Source organism: Saccostrea cucullata, unplaced genomic scaffold (assembly GCF_032062105.1).
Source record: "Saccostrea cucullata isolate Sc308-1 unplaced genomic scaffold, CSIRO_AGI_Scuc_v1 ctg527, whole genome shotgun sequence".
NCBI lineage: Eukaryota > Metazoa > Mollusca > Bivalvia > Ostreida > Ostreidae > Saccostrea > Saccostrea cuccullata.
In genome coordinates, this window is record NW_026930262.1 from 82,247 (window position 1) to 101,978 (window position 19,732).

A 19,732-nucleotide genomic window follows, 5' to 3' on the forward strand; every position below is an offset into this window, starting at 1 on the left:
AGAAGATTTTTTAATCAAAAGCCTGAAAGGCTTCAATGGCGTCGAACAAGAAAAACAATTTCAAAAGATCTGCAGATAGGTCAAGTGAGTGACTGCGGTAACATAATAATAAAATTAAACCAGAAGTCTCTGTCGAGACTGTAGCTCTACTGGTTTGTACTGATCAAAAACCGATGCACAGAATTATGTATCTTTGTGTAGTCTACTTGTGTGCCATGTGATATTGAAATGAGACTAAAACTAGAGAAGGAGTAGCGTTTTAAAGGAATTTCACAGAAAATTCTATTTTTAGTAACCATGGCAACATCGTTCATCGAAATCAAAAACCGATGCACTATTTTATGTATCTTAGTGTAGTCTACTTGTGTGCCAAGTAATATTGAAATCAGACCAAAACTGTAGAAAGAGTAGCGTTTTAAAGGAATTTCTCAGAAAATTCTATTTTTAGTAACCATGGCAACATCGTTCATCGAATCAAAAACCAATGCACTATTTTATGTATCTTAGTGTAGTCTACTTGTGTGCCAAGTGATATTGAAATGAGACTAAAACTGTAGAAGGAGTAGCGTTTTAAAGGAATTTCTCAGAAAATTCTATTTTTAGTAACCATGGCAACATCGTTCATCGAAATCAAAAACCAATGCACTATTTTATGTATCTTAGTGTAGTCTACTTGTGTGCCATGTGATATTGAAATGAGACTAAAACTAGAGAAGGAGTAGCGTTTTAAAGGAATTTCACAGAAAATTTTATTTTTAGTAACCATGACAACATCGTTCATCGAAATCAAAAACCGATGCACTATTTTATGTATCTTAGTGTAGTCTACTTGTGTGCCAATTAATATTGAAATCAGACCAAAACTGTAGAAGGAGTAGCGTTTTAAAGGAATTTCTCAGAAAATTCTATTTTTAGTAACCATTGCAACACCGTTCATCGAAATCAAAAACCGATGCACTATTTTATGTATCTTAGTGTAGTCTACTTGTGTGCCAAGTTATATTGAAATCAGACTAAAATTGTAGGAGGAGTAGCATTTTGAAAAATTGTTTACAGACAGACGGACAGACAGACGGACGGACGGACGCCGGACGCATTACTATCGCATAAGCTCTTCTGGTCTCTGACCAGTAGAGCTAAAAAAAATAGTCTTAACACAAATGCAGTATAGGGCCTGGTAGCCTTGTGTCCTGGTCCGAATGAGTCAGGGTTCGAATTGACCAGACATCGTCAGAAATGTCCATCCTCTATATCAATCTAATTTCTTTTCAGTCAATCGAAGACATATGAAGGGTTTCATAAATTATTTTAATTAATTGCCATTGTCAGAGCGTTGTTCTGTTGTATAGTGATTGCATCTTAACTACAACCATGACTCTAATGTTACAAGTACGATCGACTTACGATAGGGCGCGGTAAACAAATGGAGGAAATGGATAAATACAGTAATACTGGTATTACTGGTCAATATCGTCAGTTGTTCGGATAAAATTGGATTGAAGATCGTAAAAGTAAAGCTAAGATTAAGAAATTCAATCTTTTTAGTCTTGTTGTATTCGTGTTTATTTTATAATTATTTTACCGTATTTAAGATTGTTTGTATTACATTAATCGGTCCCAAAATGTAATTCATGTCATTCGACGCACCCTCTCTGTAGAAATTCATCTGCAACAACCATAACGTTTTTCTTGCGTAAAAATTAAACATAATATCGTTGTATAGTAGTATTAATTGAAGATACAATTGATTTAATTTTATATTCAAGCTATTATTCATTTTGAACGTTTTAAAAGAAATTGGTTTACAGCTGTTGCTATTTTCTATTGCGGATGCATCCACTGACACGTGCGGTCGCGTAAACCTGACTGATCGCTAGATGATGATCGGGCAAGCCCGACGCCATAAAAATGCCATTAATTTTTCACTAATTCATAACTATCTCCCCTTAGAAGAGAGCATGGCCATTCATTTGAATAAAATTGAATCCCCTTCACCCAAGGATACTCTGTAGCAAGTTTGGTTGAAATTGGCCCAGTGGTTCTTGGGAAGAAGATGAAAATGTGAAAAATTTACGATGACGACGACAACGAAAACAACAACGACGACGACAGACAAAGGACAAATTTTGATCAGAAAAGCTCACTTAAGCCTTCAGCTCAGGTGAGCTAATAACACATGTAGTATACATACATGTAATTCTCTCAACCAGTAATTAGGTAGTACACGTATTGATAATTCAGAATGTTTCAGATCAATTTGAATGAGGGGATCTAAACAGTAATCAGATTTTACTGCAAACCACATCAGAAAAACAGTATAAAGATTATAGATTTGTTTATTTTCACTGTATTTACCTTTTGTAAAAGGGAAAATATGCACGGATTACATATAATTACACACTTTGCTAGTTACTGAACACAGAAACAAGTACTGGGGTAATCCCCACAAGTAAAATCTTACCTCTTTTGGCAAAGTGTTGTCTTCACCATACTTAAAAATACTATCTAAATGAAACTCTGTGAAGTTGTACGTATTCAAGTAGGTCTTGAGCAAAGTTTCTGAAATGCAAAAAGTATATATGGATTATATGACTACACAAAATTAAACAAAGCATCTTAAATTAAAAACAAGAGGCCCATGGGCCACATCGCTCACCTGAGTAACTTTTGTGATGCAGTTCTTTACCAGATTTCCCCTCTTCTTACATCTATTGTGGCCCCCTAATCCCCCCCCACTCCCCCCGTCTTGATTTTAATAATTTAGAATCTACACTACCCCTGGATGCCTCCACCTAAGTTTCAGCTTTCCTGGCCCAATGGTTCTTGAGAAGAAGATTTTTCTTATTATTTCTCTATAAAACTTGGATTCCCTATTGTGGCCCCGCCCTACCCCCGGGGGTCATGATTTTTACAATTTAAAATCTATACTACCCCAGGATGATTTCACATATGTTTCAGCTATCTTCGCCCACTGGTTCTTGAGAAGAAGATTTTTAAAGATTATTCCTATATATTTCTATGTAAAACTTGGATTTCCTACTGTAGCCCCGCCCTACCACCAGGGGTCATGATTTTTACAATTTAGATTCTTCACTACCCCGAGATGCTTCCATATTAATTTCAGCTTTTCTGGTCCAATGGTTCTTGAGAAGAAGATTTTTAAAGATTTTTTCCTATATATTTCAATGTAAAACTTGGATTCCCTATTGTAGCCCCCTCCTAACCCATGGGTCATGATTTTAACAATTTAGAATCTGCACTACCCCAGGATGCTTCCACATAAGTTTCAGCTTTCCTGGCCCAGTGGTTCTTGAGAAGAAGATTTTTAAAGATTTTTCCTATATATTTCTATGTAACACTTGGATTTCCTATTGTGGCCCCGTCCTACCCCCGGGGGTCATGATTTTTACAATCTAGAATCTACACTTCCCCAGGATGCTTCCACATAAGTTTCAGCTTTACTGGCCCAGTGGTTCTTCAGAAGAAGATTTTTTAATGATCCTATCCTATTTTTGTCTTTTCTTAATTATCTCCCCTTGGAAGGGGACCTGGCCCTTTATTCTAACAATTTAAACTCCCCATTCCCCAAGGATGCTTATAATCCTAGAAATAAAATATATTAAGCCATGACCTGACTCGACAATTTTTAACCCCCCCCCCCCCCCCTTTTAAAATCAAATATCTCCTGAAAAATAATCTTTGTCTTCTATGATCTTTCACGTTCTTAAAATTATAAGCTAAAACTCATATTAATGTGAACTTCAAACAATATGTATTTGGGAGCTGATATTAGTTGATTTTAGGATCATACATTCACTCTTTGCTTTTAAAACAGCTCAGGTGGATTGAAAATAAATTTCAATCTGCGATTTCAATCCGATGTTTTCCCCAAGTCCGCGTCGAATTGTACCCACCCATTTAATTGTCTATCACTGTATGTTTTGATTGTAACAGACAGAAATGATGTAAGCTGTATATTTCCAATTTTGCCAGTTAATGTTCAGCGGTCTTATTAGGGTATTCAAGGGTTGTAAGAAAAGTTCACAGACAAGTTCTACTGTGAGCATGCCTTTTCCACAGGGATTTGAGACAATATTAGCAAAATCGGGTATATACTTAGACAGTATAATAGGGGCTCCCCTATTATACTATATACCCGATTTTGCTAAGATTGTCTCAAGTCCCTGTGGCTTTTTCTACGAAACAAGTTAAACTCTGAAGGTAAAAACTATGCATATTTTCCAATAAATATGCAAAAATTTGGTGTTTTCAGATGATCCATGAAAAATATAAAGCCATTTTATTTAGACAAAAGATGCTTCATGGAGCATACATTGTATATGGCAAATTCGCAACATACCTGGTGCATATTGTAAATGCATTACATTTGGCGTGTACGATATTTGGTGGAGATTCAATTTTCAACAAGTTAGCGTAGATTTGATTTAGCGCTGTCTGAATTTGCTAGTTACAAAAGTTAATATACAAGACATTTAGTGATGTTCTTGAATTAGCGGACTCTGCTTTCCGCCAAAATCGCTAAATAGAATACACTGCTAAATGTAATATGTTTACGGTATTTTCCTACGTCAAGCTCAAGCTTTTTTGCAGTTGCTGACCTATAATTTTTAGACTGGGTAGGTAGGTTGGCTTTTTTTAAAATTATTTTTGGGGATTTTTGTTAGATAACAAATAATATAGATTTTCATAGGCTTATCATACATGAATATAGGTTCCACTCTTTTTTTAAACCACTGATTGATAAAAACAAAAGTCAAAAACTGAAAATTAAACAGTTTCAATAACCTGAAAAATTGAAGAAATTTTTTTTTTTTACAAAATGATTAAAAAAACAAGTTTGGGTCGGGTGCATTTTCAGTAAGTCGGTAGGCAACTGCAAACCAAAATAATTTATTTTAGGCCTTACAGTTTAGTTATGACTACTTAGACAGTGTTTTCATAAATTTAGGAGACCTTAAGTTTTCTGTTAAAATAAATAAAAATGAAAAGTAATGTTAGTGTTGTTTTTTTGCTTTTTTTTTCATTTTGAAATTTTATTTAAAAGATGACAGTTTTGTATTTTTTAACCTTTTGTACAGGACAGAAATCAATTTGCTACATTTATAAATTTCCTTTATATTGAAAAGTTATAGCTGTTTAATTTAATATTTTAACAGTCAACAATCCCTCACTATTTCCCTTACTTCCCTGTAATGTTAGATCAGTGTTTTTACTAAATAAAATCCCTATATACTAAGCAAGTTATATATGGTCATATATTTGACACATGCAATGTGATACATGTATAATAGCACAACTCCACATATCTCTTGACTTACCTCCTGGCCTTCTGATGTTTCCTAACTTCTCTCTATCTAAATCCTGTAGTATGAGTTGTAGGAGATACTTTGGTCTGTTGTGGAGGGCCACTGACAAAAACCACATACTCTGAGGAATGTTCTGGAGAGAGAAATGTATGTACATGCATAAGACACCATGTAGCACAAAAAGATGTGACCTTAAAAAAATATTAGAAAATTTATTGTATGCACTTTTTTTCATTTCCCCCTAGACTTTGGTAATGAATTCTTTTTATAAAAAAACATTTATTCAGTAAGTTATGAAATATATCTGTGACACACTGTATGGTTTAAATATGTAGAAAATTACATATATAATTTATAAACATAATAACTAGTGGTGCAATGTCATCTTGATATCGTTATACATCACGATATAAACCATTTCAAGCAATTTATGTTATTTTCTTTTCGTTTAACTAAAAATTATTTTTTATAATTTACAATTAAACTTTGGTTTCTACTCTAGATCTTTGGTACCCTAAATTCAAAGGGAATGTTGAAAAAAAAATTGTTATCATGAATACTGTTACCTAGGGCTGGGACGATATATCGATATATCGTGATATATGTGAGGACGATACACATATCGATACATTTGAAAAAATATCGAAATATCACCCAAAAAAATCTTACTTCTGTTTTTCTTTGTTTATTTAATATTTTGGGTTTAATATATGAAATAAATAAGTTAAATATAAATATATACATGAAATAAATAATAATTTTTACCACTTTAGTAAAATATTTTTGTTTTACAACATATAAACAAATATTTTTAATAAAATATTCTTATTTGCAAAGAAATAATTTGTTTATTTCAATGCAAAAAAAGATTTTGTAAGCAATTAAACATATTGTGATACATATCGTATCGTGGCTCAAATATCATGATATGTATCGATATAGAAAAAGTTGTATCGTCCCAGCCCTACTGTTACCCCAATATTTGATGTTTTGACAATGAGGTGTGTTGGTTATGAGTCATTTAGACTAAGAGTTGCTGCCAGAGAAAACATTACGTCTAGACAGGAAATATGTTTATAAAAGTTCTTTATCACAATATTTATGTTTCTCACTCGTTGTTTTAACTTGAATATAAAAAGTTTAAAAACACAAAATCTTTAGTTCATCTTAAACTAATTATAAGATTAAGATTTTGATATGTTAGGACATGACAGATTTGAGATAATGAACAAATAGAATATAAAGGTGAGGTAAAAACAGAAGTTGTGAATAAATTTTCTTAATTACAATTAAAAACTATTATACTTACCCCCATCATGAGTAGATCTATGTAGGTATAAGACTCCTGGTCGTCGTTGTCCTTGTTTGCCAATTTTTGCTTCAGCTCTCGCCATTGTTCTGGGTTGTTGTCGAACTTCTTCAGCAGCAGCAACTCAAAGCCATGAAAAATTTCGGCCATTCCTCGGAGATGGATATGTTTAATTACTCCATTATCTTTTTTCTCCGTCTGATATAACCCGCGACGAGGAATACGGAGATAACATAAACATGTTTTTTTTTTTACTTCATCAAAATTGTACTTTCACTTCACAAACTTCATCAAGTTATACAAATAAAAGTCGTTATACTACATCAATTTTTTTTCATTCGAATAAAAGTCAAAAATGTTCTTTGGCATATTTATCACATTTTTAAGTGTCCCTTACAATGCTTTCATTGAAAATATAAATTGGTTATTTTTTACTTTAATTAATTAAATATTTTTTCGAATGATATTTGCAACGAGTTACATAGACTCCAACACCCCCTTCTGGAGAAAGGTAAGGTCAAGCAGAATATTTTCACCGAAAACTTCTTATGAATAGTTTAAATTTGCTTTAGATGTGTGTATTTGACGCAAACAATGTTGTTTTTAATTTAGTGATATTAGCACAATATATTTCCAACCTGTAAGAGTAAGCCATGTCGAAAAGGGAGAAGATATATTTTGTTATAGGCAGAATTTCCTCTGTCATACTATGTTAAACCCTGCTTAGACTTCTTAGTAACTAACAATGTTATTTTGAAAACTAAACAAATATATACAGCACCTGTCTATGATTTTATCTTTACTCATACTGTTTAAGTTTTTAGCATAAATACAACCATTGAACTCTAATTTATGAACAGACAAAAGAAACAGTTGTTTTAAGCATATTTCGATCAGTTTCAAATGGATATAAAAATTCTTGGATATATTGATAATACATTATGCTTGATAATTTAGGGTTCATAATAAAGTAACAGCCATGGCTACAAAGCAGGTAGCAACAAAAGCAAGCGGTGTCCTGGCTGCTGCTGGAAAACCCAAGATTTTCACTGATGCCAAGGGCAGACAATTTATGGTCCTAAAGTAAGTGTAGTAGTGTTGTAGAAATAAGAAAGTCATTGGCTGAATTCTGTTCACATTGTTTTAAGGTATTTCTTGTTTGATATGAAACAGCTTCAAATGCTGCATTTTACTTTCATTTCCTATGTCAGTATGTGGGTGTTGAGTTTAACATAAGATTAAAAAAAAAGATTTTTAGATGGGTTAATCACAATTTCTTTAGAATGTTAAAGATTTCTTTTTGTCCTAATAGTGCATGCAGTTGATATTTTAAATTAGATAAAGTGTAGAACAACCAGTCACAAGATATATCTTTCTTCATTTGAATCATTTCTCTGTAACATTTGTAGATAACTAATTCAATGTTGGTCCTTTTTTATTTCAGAAAAACATTACAAACACCAGATTATTATTTATGGAGACCTAAAAGGCTTACTCCAGTGAAGGGCATGCCAACCCTGTCATCCATGTTACGAAGAACCCCTGTCAAAGACCTTGTCTTTGGTGTCAACAACACATTCTTTTTCCGCTTTGCTTCATATTGGTTTGTGTGGGTATTCCTGCTCTTCAGTTGGGCACCTTTAGTATCACTAAGAGAAAGTAAGTATTAATGGGAGAGAATCTGAAGTTATGAACCCACTATAAACCATGAAAGATTGTAGTCTCTAGACTTTGAAAAAATTAGGTCATATAAAGATGTAAATATTTAATATATCTATTTTGTTCTGCTTAGGAAAAATGTTTTATGGACTAAAAAAGAAATCGCTTTTAATTGTTTAAATGAGGGAAAAAAATGTAAATGAAGTATTGAATTACTTCATCTCTTACTAATGTCATTTAAAGAGTTCTTGAATTAATATTATGGCATAGATTTCAGTTTATTCAAATTTATATCAAAGAATTGATCTTACTGCATTAAAGTACCGTGAAATAAAACTCTACAGTGTGCAGGGTACAAGGACTTCTTTATTATAAATAGGGGAATTCTTGATAAAATGAGAAAATCAGGCTCAGAAAATAAAACAGTTGTTAGAGAGAGAAAAACAGAAAAATCAGATAATCAAAAGTTGGTTCATGGGAGCACTCATAGTAGCAGATGAAAAAAAGAAAGTAAACATCAGAGCAAAGGATTAAATCTACACATTTCAAATATATATATGTGTGTAAATTTTTATGAGTGTATAGAAATGCACTGCTCTAAACAGTAGCAATGTACATGTAAAAAAAAAATATGCAGTGTTATTTTGAAAATGAGGTGTTTGAAACTTTTAACTTTTTTTTTTCATTTCAGAAATGAAGGTCTCTGAGTTACCTGTAAAAAGTAAGTGTTTGAAGAGAGCTCTGTTTCAATTTTATTTAACATAAAATTTCTCAACCAACCCATCAGAGAATTTAAAAATTTTGGTATATCTACAATGTAGTATATTTATTTTTAGCTGCAGAATGGCATCATCCATTAACCTGGGACATGGTCAAAGAAAAGGAAGAAGAACTTAAAAAGCTTGAGGGTGCCAGATATCGTCTATAAGCTCTTTTCCTTTTCTGTTTTCTAGAGGAGAGACTGTGATTAGTAATAAGAAATTACATTATTAAAGTGACGATAGAACTCACAAATTTTTGTGCTGTCTGTTTGGTTTTTTATAGCAGCAATTTAACACAAATAAAAATATAGAAAGCTATATCTTGTATTGTTTTTGAAACCAAGCTTTAAAAAATTTCATACCTTTGTTTCCTTTATAATATGTGACTTTTTTTTTTCTTTTGCTAAATACTGTATACAGGGAAATTTTTGTGTCTGTTTTATTTTGCCCCTTTTGTCCTAGATACAATTTGGTGAATCTTAGAAGGGGCGAATTCAAAAACGATTAACTTTGTAAAACAGAACTTTGACTGGGCTAATTTCAAATGGGCTAGAATTGATTGCAAGTGTGAAGGGGTGAAAATAACATGGTCCAAAAATAACCCAGAATACAGTATTTGTATTAAACTTGTGGTTGTAAGGTTGTGCATTGGCATTATCTGTGTGTTTGTTTGTGTTAGAATTTTAATGTTACAGTACTGTAGAATTCACTTGAACGTTAAGAGTCAGTCATATGGCTTTATTGTATAATTCATTAAGCATTGCAAAGAGAGATACAGTATTTTTACCGTCAACTGATGCAGAACAAAGTTGCTAATATTGTCTTTCATCTTCATTGGTGTGTCTAAAGCTAAAGTCTAACCATGTTTTCCCAGTCTGGATGATACTGAGAAACAAAAGTTGTAGATGTTTGAGATTTGAAGAAACTCAAGACAGTTGAAGAAAAAAAAGTTGGAACACATGCAAACCACTGACATATCCATGGTATTCAAGTTATCAATATTGGAGGTAAGGAAGCACAACTGTACTCAAAAATAACTTGAAACTTTAGTATAGAGGTACTTTGAGTGCTGAGCTCACTAAATGATACCCCCCTTCTTATGTGTATAGTGGCAAAGTCCATGTTTTGCTTTTGGTGACCAAAAATGAGTGTCAGATCAAAAAGTAAAACTATAGGTACTGTGAGCAATGAGCTCACTTATGTACCCCGCCTCCCATATGAATATACATTTGTAGCAGTGTCCATGTTTTGCTATGGACATTCAGCAAATCGAAAGTGGGGAGGGGAGCTAATTGAAGGGGGGAGACTAAACCAACAAAAAAAGGTAAATCCCAATTTTCAATGCCTATATATGTCTAATTTTGCAACAAAAAAAGTGGGGGGGGGGGGGGAAAGCCCCCCCCCCACCCCAGCCCCCTGGTTCCGACGCCTATCTATGGAAAAACCAAATTAGTATTACATTTTATTCAGTGGTATAGGAGGAGTTCAGGATACGTGATACCCTTCAATTTTCTACAAAGAATGGCAGGGAAACCAAAAATATTTGATGAATCAAAAAGAGCAAAATAGGAGGCGCTCAATATTACCAGTATAAACAAATATAATTCGTTATGACATGCATCTTGCATGTCATTGAATGTTTTAGATACTGGCATTGTAGTAAATTAACCCATATTAAAATCAGATTTTGAAAAAAAGGAAATAATTAATAAGTTGCATCATATTTTATAATTTATCTTGCATTGTTGCAACCACTATTGAAATAACGACCACTATTGAAAGAATTATATCAATAGTTGTTGAGAGTGCATTTCAATAGCATTTACAGAGTTAGTAACCACTATTGAAATACGACCACTATTGAAATAATTATATCAACAGTGGTTGAGAGTGCATTTCAATAACAAACATAGTAAAGTAACCACTATTGAAATACGACCACTATTGAAATACTTATATTATCAATAGTGGTTGAGAGTATTGTTGCAACCACTATTGAAATAACAACCACTATTGAAATAATTATATCAATAGTGGTTGAGAGTGCATTTCAATAGCAAACATAGTTAGTAACCACTATTGAAATACGACCACTATTGAAATAATTATATCAATAGTGGTTGAGAGTGCATTTCAATAGCAAACATAGTTAGTAACCACTATTGAAATACTACCACATTTGAAATAATTATATCACTAGTCGTTAAGAGTGCATTTCAATAGCAAACATAGTATGTAACGACTATTGAAATACGACCACTATTGAAACATTTATACCAACAGTGGTTGAGAGTGTATTTGAATAACAGACATAATTTGTCACCACTATTGAAATACGACCACTATTGAAAACAGTATTTCAATAGTGGGTGAGAGTGCATTTCAATACAGACATAAATAGTAATCACTATTGAAATAATTATTTCAATAGTGGGTGAGAGTGCATTTCTATATAATAACCATAGGGTTCAACCACTATTGAAATACGAGCACTACTGATATAATTATTTAATAGTGGGTGAGAGTGCATTTCAAGATGGTAACCATAGGTTTCAACCACTATTGAAATACTGCCAGTATTCAGAGAAAAGTTTCACTGCGTCAGCAACTTTTGAAATAATTATTTAATATAAATTGGATTCATTTTTCAAAGCATCATTGAAATCAATGATTTTAAATTGAAATCTATATGAAGAGCCATTCTCTGTAATGATGAAATTTTATATAGGAGCTGTGGATTGAAATTTTAAACTCTCTATGTCTAAAGTCATTGATACCCTTAACTAAAATCAGGCAAAAATTGGTTGCTATGTTTTATAGTTACCATGGCAACGTGTCTTAAAGTTCGAAAAATGGCATTTTTTAACATGTTTAGAGCCCCATAGTTAACATTTGCAGCAAAGCAAACAATGGCAATACTGTTTCCAAAAGTTGAAGGTCAGATGTCTCAAATGCATGATAAACATGTTTGGTAAATCATCATGACCCGTATGGTTTTGGAATAGATGGGTTAGCTAGATCGTTAGACCTACAGAGACTTAGAGATATTTTATTTTTAGCAGTGTTTAGTACAGACTACAGCATGCCATCAGTTGATCAACACAGCGATTAATCTGTATTGGTATGTTGAAATATCCAATTCTGGCATGTTATCTATGTAAAGAAAAGCAATTTGTTAATTTATTTACCGTATTTTATTTTTTCTAGTTTTGATAGCAGATATGGTAAATGTTCTCTCTTTTTCAGACCCATTTCTAAAAATAAAAAAAGGATGACAGGCGTATTTAAATATTTAGCCAAAATATTATACAGTGCTCCCAGATCCAGTGTGCTATGTGTTCAAAGATGCTATACTACAAAGCGATCTGGACCAAAGCTTGAGTTAACTCTAGCGATTCTCAAGCCTGATGTAACCTCCCGTCCTCACATTGTTGAAGATATTCATGAAATTATCAAAGAAAATGGATTCTTCTTTGTGGCCTCTAAACATTTACATTTGACTCGTGCTGATGCTGAAGAATTCTATAAGGAACATCATGGTAAATTTTTCCATAACCGCTTGGTGAACTTCATGTCAAGTGGGCACATATGGGCTCATATCTTGGCCCGAGAAAATGCTATTGCCCACTGGAGAAAACTTATGGGCCCCACGAAAGTGTTCAGGACTATTCATTCAGACCCTCATTCAATCAGAGGATTGTTTGGACTGACAGACACAAGAAACGTGTGTCATGGCTCAGATTCAACAGACAATGCATTGCAAGAAATCAAGTTCTTTTTTCCAGAATTTGATGCCAGAAAATGGTATGAGGACAATGAACCTTTCTACCACCATGAAAATGTAACATTCTGCAATGAATCCATGGTCCATGTTCTAAACAAAAACCAAGAAAATAAATCTGATGCATGTTAATATTATGGATGATTTTGGCTTTTACATTGACTGAAATAACTGAAATGCATGTAGCTGGTCTAAGGTTATTCCTATCACATTTGTAAAGAAAAAAATATATGTAACAGTGTTTTGCATTAGGTAAATCAATTTATTATTATATATTACATTTGTACATATATATACATACAATTACAAGCAGTATGGCTGTCAGACTTTCTAAATTAAAAAAACGTTGTTAAAAAATAAAATGTAGAAAAATCACAGGAGTCAGCTTTAATACTTTTCACAAAGGGTTCATGGACCTTAAAATGCTCCTGATTATCATAAATTTCTCATGGAAACAAGCTTATTTAAAGAAAACTTTAACTTAAATCTAGAAAATTTAAGACAGCTTCAAAATCAAATGCGAGTCTGGCAGTGACAGTTTCATCTTTAGATGAATCTTCCATGTATGACTTTTAAGGACTTCGGAATGGACCTGCTCCAAAAACTAATGTGTTCATTATTTTGGAAAATGTCAGTCAGATCTTGCTTCCATTGATTCATTATCCAATTTTAATTACCATAAGGCTTATAACAACATTCATGAGAATCCATCCTTACATGCGTCACCCATTCAATTTAATTCCAGATAGGGTGGTTAGTTACTTTAGTTTATAATGATCTACTCCAAAAACTTTAAATTAGTCACTATCCGGAAATAGCTGCAGATCTGTAGCGTAATTGTTTTATTTATTTGTCTTTGACCATAACGCGTGTGTACAGTTCCCGTGATACAAAAAGGTGCAATTTGACGGCGCAATACCTTTTACTGCATGAAAATGTAACATTTTGCAAGAATTTCTCCACAAGAAAATAAATCTAGCATTGGTCAAGCAACTATACCTTTCACTCCCTAATTCTAGACACATTCTGTAGCCATTATGTATATTTTATCCACCTCCCAACCATTTATAGTTGCCTCTACAGTCAATACACTCGCCTGAAGTGAATTTTCAACAATCTTAGAAATAATTTTAATCAAGCGAGTTTATCACTTGTAGAGACGACTATAAAGGGTTGGGAAATGGATAAAATATAAAGATTAGAATGTGTCTAGAATTAGGAAGTGAAAGGTATAGTTGATTGACCAATGCTGAAAAGTGGAGAAATTCTCCTCAAAACTGCGCAATAAATATTGCGCCGTAAATTGCACCTTTTAGCTTTGCGGGATCTGTAGTGTTATGGTCAAAGACAAATACATAAAACCATAATGCTACAGATCTGCAGATAATCCGGAAAATGTAGGTCAGATCTGAGGCAAATCTGGTACTGTACATACCTATAGGTAGATGCATCATTCATGCAAGTTTGTGAATAATACAATGAAACATGCGAGAGGCCGGTATGGTTCTTTAAACTTTGATCAACAGTGGTCATAGAAACCTTACACATAGAAATCCGACGTCAGCCCTCTATCCTTAATTTTGTCTCGTTGTGCTAAAATCTAGTGGGATAAAACACTGGAAGCCTCTCCTTCAACCAAAACTGCTTTGTTGCAAGTTTTGTTGAAAATGGCCGTCTGATTCTTGTGAAGAAGTCAAAAATGCGAAGAAGAGATTATGACAACGATATAAACACAACGGTCAGAAAAGCTCACTTGGCTCAGGTGAGCCAATAAAATCATACTGTTTGGGGACTCGAGAATTACGTATATCTTGAGAGGAAAATAAAATACTGATTGTCAATTTAAAAGCATATAACCATTATGAAAGTTGAGGTCCTCTTGGCCTAGTCGTGCTAGTGGAAAGAATTATTAACAAAGCAAGATTAACTTGGTTTTATTGACAAAACAGAATTTACATCACATAATATTGTTTGATAATGCAAGAAATATACAAGTATGCTCTGAATGCAAGTATTGTAATGTCTGACCCGACGCCAACTGGTTTCTTAAGTTATGAAAAGTGAGGATTTCATTTTGTTTGGACAAAAAAGATTCTCGGTACAGGTAAAATATTTTTCTTTTTTTTAACATACACGTGCATAAAATATATTTGGAGATATTAACAAACAGTATTTCAAGCCCAAAAGTCCATAAAACAATACAAAATAGGAACGGAGCAAACACAGACCTCCAAAACATTAGAGGTGGGATCAGGTGCCATGGAGGAGTGAGCATCCTCTGCCGACAGGTCATATTCGCCGTGTGCTCCTTAAGCTTGTCATGATCGGTAAATAAGTTTAAATGACGGAAAATTCGTCGTCAAATCTGTGTGTAAATAATGACTTAACAATTAGTATGAAAAATGACATTACGTTTATTATTAAGCTTTGTTGTTAGATAACTGTTAACGTCTTTTTCAAGTGAATTATCCAAATATAGACAAGATGTAACTCTGTGGTAAAAATCTCAGCTCACCGGGATATATCGTATAGATCTACATAAGAATGAAAATAAACATTGTTAATTGACAATACGTCATAATGTACAATTAAATTCTTTCACGAACACATGAATATACATCAATACAGATTTCAAAATAAATTTATTTATAAAAAATAAATGCAAAAGTGCATTACAAAACAAAATATAAATGCATGTACTTATTTAAAAAAAACATGAATGCATACAACATTAATATAAAGTGCAGGAGCCAAGGTTACAACTTGCATATATATATACAATGTACATGAATTATTGTAGTTTAATCGTCATGTGTAAATAATATCAGCTCAATTTCTAACAAAGATACATGTGTATACAAAGTTTAATGGGATCGATGTTCCTTCAGAATTTTTTCATCATCCGGGCTTTCGATTTTTTTACCATTCTCATCGCTTGTGACATGGAATGTCCACTTTCTTCACATTCGTATACATCTTCGCTTCGAGCCATTGACGGCGCATGTGCAGCCAGTGTATAGTTTTTGCGTATGTCTGCCATATTGGTGATTTCTGAGTATTTTCTAACATTTTCGCTGTCGTGTCTTAATGATGCTTTATTTTGCATTAATTTATGAGAAACAGCTCCCTTTGACGCCAGTTTTGCGTGTACCACCCGAGACATCTCTTCGTCGTTAATCTCTCTACCAGCCTCCATTTCTCTCTTCACCTCCTCATTCACTTCTTCCATCCACTTTTCGAGGGACATCTCTTCTTTCGCACCACCAATGATAACCTGTGAAAGCATTTTGCTTCCCGCTAGAGGAACGTATTGACCGCCTGTAATGTAGACCAACGCCATGAAGAAATCTCTATATTGATTAATAGCTGGCTCACAACCCACTGAGTACAGAGTAACACCTTTTTCTGCAAGTTCCCTCACTGTTACCATAGGATCCAGCCCTGCTGGGCATCCTTCTGGAAAGTGGTCCCCACTTGGATTCAAACCATGGGGCGGGGCATCAGATATAAGTACACATATCTTTGTGGCATTTTCCCGCCAACTGAGTTTGAGTACGTCATGCAAAGCGTCTGCCACCGCTTCCGGAGTATCACCGCCGCCTTGAGCGCTGCAAGCGTCCAGCCATTTCTTCATTGTGGACACTGATGGGGTGAAATCATGGACTCTTGTGACGAATGTGGAGTCTTGTGGAGGGTGATCTCGGTATTCCACCAGGGCCAGACGAACATCGCTCTTCTCGCCTGCTACGATCTCTTCCACTATTGTCCTAATGTTGTCTCTAGCACTGTTTATGTAAGAGGACATGCTACCTGTCAGAAAATAAGCAACCAGTGAATTTTTGCCAGTAATTGTTTTAGATTATATAAATTAAATACCGGTATTGCAAGTAGTTGAGTGTAACACTGAAAATGTCCACCTTTAAGAAAATCATTGTCAACCTTGGCGCAGTCAGCCGAGGATGGCAATGGTTTTCTTGGGGTGAAATTTTTCAATGTTACACTCAACTATATGCAATATTTATTCATGATTTTAACAATTTAGAATGTACACTATCCCAGGCTACTTTCACATATCGTTCAGTTTTTCTATCCCAGTGGTTCTTGAGAGTATTTTTTTCTATATATTCATAAGTAAAACTCGGATTCCCTATTGTGGCTCCATCCTATGCCCGGGGGTCATGATTAGAATCTATACTATCCCAGAATGCTTCCACACAAGTTTCAGCTTTTCTTACCCAGTGGTTCTGGAGAAGAATTTTATCCCAATATATTTCAATGTTAAACTTGGATTCCCTATTGTGACCCGCCCCTAGTCCTAGATCAAGATTTTAACAATTTAAAATCTACACTATCCCAGGATGGTTCCACATCACTCATCAGTTTCAGCTTTTCTGGCCTAGTGGTTCTTGAGAAGATTTTTTAAAGACCCCCCTCTATTTTTGTCATTTCTTGATCATCTCCCCCTTGTAAGGGAACTTAATTGGCCCTTCATTTAAACAATTTAAACTCCCCTCCCCCAAAGGATGCTTTGTACCAAATTTGGTTAAAACTGGCCCAGGGATTCTTGAGAAGAAGTTGAAAATGTGAAAAGTTTAGAGACAGACGGACGGACAGCGGACAATGGGTGACCAGAAAAGCTCACGTGAGCTTACAGCTCAGGTGATCTGAAAGAGGGTGTTGCAGTTCTTTTGTTATTTTCCCTAAATCTGTGGCAGATTAAAAGAAGAATTTTTATGCTGCAGAAATATTAATTTTTTTCAAATGCAACAACATATAAAGCACAACGAGAAACAATATTTGGAAGGTGTGTATTGACTTCCAATTTGCCATTTAATGAAGTGAAAATTAGTCTTACGGCAAAATATATAAGATTTTCCGTTTTTTAAAATAGAGATTCCCCATTGTTCTGAAAAGGTGCCTCATTGAAACAAAATAATTTTGATATATACACAAGGAGGCAGGAATTTTCCTCAAAACTGCCATTTCCGATTTTTGTTTCAAAGAGGCACATTTTTGAAAAACGCAAAAAATTTAATAAAAATTATTCTTCAAACGAAATGCAAAATGTGTACTTTAAATAACCCACCAAATCAACGTGTCCGAAATGGTCTAGTGGATATGCTGGTGGGCTTCCGACCGATACTTTTACCAGAGAATGGGTTCGAATCCTGATATGCATCATTTTTGCATATTTTTTTCCACATGTAATGGGCAATGAAATTATATATATTTTGAAAGAGAGAGAGGTGGGAGAGAGAATGTCAAGAGGTCAATTAAGTAATTGTATAACTAATTAACTATATATTAGAAATGCAGGATTAAATTGTTTTCCTTGATCAATATTCTATGACTTAAAACTAATGCTTTATTTAGTTACATCTAGGGAAATAAAGTGACTGTATTGTTTAAATAATTATTATTTTTTTAATACTGTAGTTATTGCAATTTTGGTCTCTTAGTAGCCAAGATTTGAATTGAAACCAATAAAATGTCTTGGATGTAGCACTAACAGTGTGATTATGGGACGCAGTTTTATTTCATGAAAAATATTTTCGCACGATATCTACAGTACTAGTATATCTTTCAAAATGCTGCTTAAGCCATTGTACTTTTTGTTGTTCCAACCTCTTTCGTGCAAAATGACGAAAGTGTTTTGCTGTATCAAGCAGGAAATACCCGCCGTAAACATAGTCCTCTACGTAGCTGTATCTATATTTAGACATAACGAGGGTATTTAAATGTCCTTCTCAATATATAGGGAATAATCGCGAGTTTCTGCAACACCCTCTTTTTAACCTTGCCCATAACTTTTGAAAGATTAGGGTTAGGGCTTTCATACTTCATAAATGTAATCCTCGTGCCAAGACCTTGACCTTGACCCTGGAGTTTGGCCTACCTTTAAGAAACTTTAAACTTGGTCATAACTTTTGAAAGTTCTGTTAAGGCTTTCATATTTTAATTATATTTCTTGAGAAAAGGCCTTAAGGGTACCATCAGATTTGATTTGCATCTGAGAAAATATAACCTTCGCTAAGTTGCAATAATGGGGGCATCAGTGTTCCACAAAAACATCCTGTTTTTTTATTTTTAAAAAAGAAAGGTTAGAAACGTCAGACGCCTGTGCTCAAAAGCTATGGACAAGATTAAAGTTTTTTGCGCACAAAATTATATAGAAAACAGATAGACATACAGTTAGACAGACAAACGGACAATGCAAAAATATATGCCCCGATTCTTTGATTATATGAGGCATATCAAATGTATAATTTTTGTATCATAGGAACGTCAAAAATGAAACTAGACCTATGCTTTACTAGCAATATGATAAAACACGACATTTTCATTATGTTCATGTTCCTCTTCTATCGACCATTTCTCCTAGAATTTACACATAAAAGAAATCCATAAATTGGCCTGTTTTACAATTTGTTTAACTCTGTGTAATGTCATCGAGTCATAGAAGAGAGAAAGTCCGAGCCAATTATATTCTAATTTCTATATTTGGACATTATAGCTTGAATCAATTCGTTGTTTCTTGGAATTCATTTTACAACAATTCTTAACAAACATCCTATTCTTGACGAACTTGTTTTCACAAAAATATTACATTAAAAAAAGATACGGACTGTGAATAACCCACTTACCAGGAAGAAAATAGAATTATTTACACAAATATTTACCTGTGCAGTCCATAGCAAACGCCAGGTCCAGGACCGAACTGTCATGTTTTGCCAGCTCCGGCCTCTCTCCTTTCTGATACTGAATACTTGAAGCCATGTTAACTGTTCCGTTCTCTGATTTAGTCTGAGTAGAACTAAATATCTTCGTTATATTTGAAACCTCTTGTTGATTCGGGTATATTGCACCACAACAATTGTAAACACGGAAGTATGAC

The 19,732-nt window shown here is 33.9% G+C and overlaps 4 protein-coding genes across 4 annotated transcripts in view; 2 read left to right on the top strand and 2 right to left on the bottom strand.

Moving 5' to 3' along the window:
• The window catches only part of LOC134283443 (uncharacterized), a 37,864-nt gene extending 31,012 nt beyond the window's left edge, over positions 1-6,852 (bottom strand). The window contains exons 1-3 of the mRNA XM_062765886.1: positions 6,637-6,852; positions 5,340-5,460; positions 2,462-2,559 (exon numbers count right to left, since the gene is read on the bottom strand). Of these exons, the coding sequence (XP_062621870.1) occupies positions 2,462-2,559; positions 5,340-5,460; positions 6,637-6,786 (369 nt within the window). The 5' untranslated portion in view covers positions 6,787-6,852. The remainder of the gene's footprint in view (positions 1-2,461; positions 2,560-5,339; positions 5,461-6,636) is intronic.
• A 741-nt stretch (positions 6,853-7,593) lies between these two features.
• LOC134283445 (uncharacterized) lies at positions 7,594-9,374 on the top strand. The gene is made up of 4 exons (XM_062765888.1): positions 7,594-7,719; positions 8,081-8,295; positions 8,987-9,016; positions 9,132-9,374. Exons 1-4 carry the CDS (start codon positions 7,616-7,618, stop codon positions 9,221-9,223), a joined length of 441 nt encoding a protein of 146 aa, XP_062621872.1. The 5' UTR covers positions 7,594-7,615; the 3' UTR covers positions 9,224-9,374.
• Positions 9,375-12,083: 2,709 nt separating this feature from the next.
• On the top strand, positions 12,084-13,176 carry LOC134283434 (nucleoside diphosphate kinase 6-like). The gene is made up of 2 exons (XM_062765874.1): positions 12,084-12,177; positions 12,303-13,176. The coding sequence occupies exon 2, from the start codon at positions 12,328-12,330 to the stop codon at positions 12,967-12,969; it is 642 nt and encodes a 213-aa protein (XP_062621858.1). The 5' UTR covers positions 12,084-12,177; positions 12,303-12,327; the 3' UTR covers positions 12,970-13,176.
• A 1,579-nt stretch (positions 13,177-14,755) lies between these two features.
• On the bottom strand, positions 14,756-19,667 carry LOC134283444 (uncharacterized). The gene is made up of 2 exons (XM_062765887.1): positions 19,518-19,667; positions 14,756-16,647 (listed from the first exon to the last, which is right to left on the bottom strand). The coding sequence occupies exons 1-2, from the start codon at positions 19,612-19,614 to the stop codon at positions 15,722-15,724; spliced, it is 1,023 nt and encodes a 340-aa protein (XP_062621871.1). The 5' UTR covers positions 19,615-19,667; the 3' UTR covers positions 14,756-15,721.
• Positions 19,668-19,732: the final 65 nt, after the last annotated feature.

Coding starts and splice junctions, on each gene's coding strand:
- LOC134283445 (XM_062765888.1), top strand. CDS start 7,616: ATGGCTACAAAGCAGGTAGCAACAAAAGCAAGCGGTGTCCTGGCTGCT. Junction 8,296..8,986: donor TTTAGTATCACTAAGAGAAA/GTAAGTATTAAT, acceptor TTTTCATTTCAG/AAATGAAGGTCTCTGAGTTA. Junction 9,017..9,131: donor CTCTGAGTTACCTGTAAAAA/GTAAGTGTTTGA, acceptor ATTTATTTTTAG/CTGCAGAATGGCATCATCCA.
- LOC134283434 (XM_062765874.1), top strand. CDS start 12,328: ATGACAGGCGTATTTAAATATTTAGCCAAAATATTATACAGTGCTCCC.
- LOC134283444 (XM_062765887.1), bottom strand. CDS start 19,614: ATGGCTTCAAGTATTCAGTATCAGAAAGGAGAGAGGCCGGAGCTGGCA. Junction 16,648..19,517: donor GTTTGCTATGGACTGCACAG/GTAAATATTTGT, acceptor ATTTTCTGACAG/GTAGCATGTCCTCTTACATA.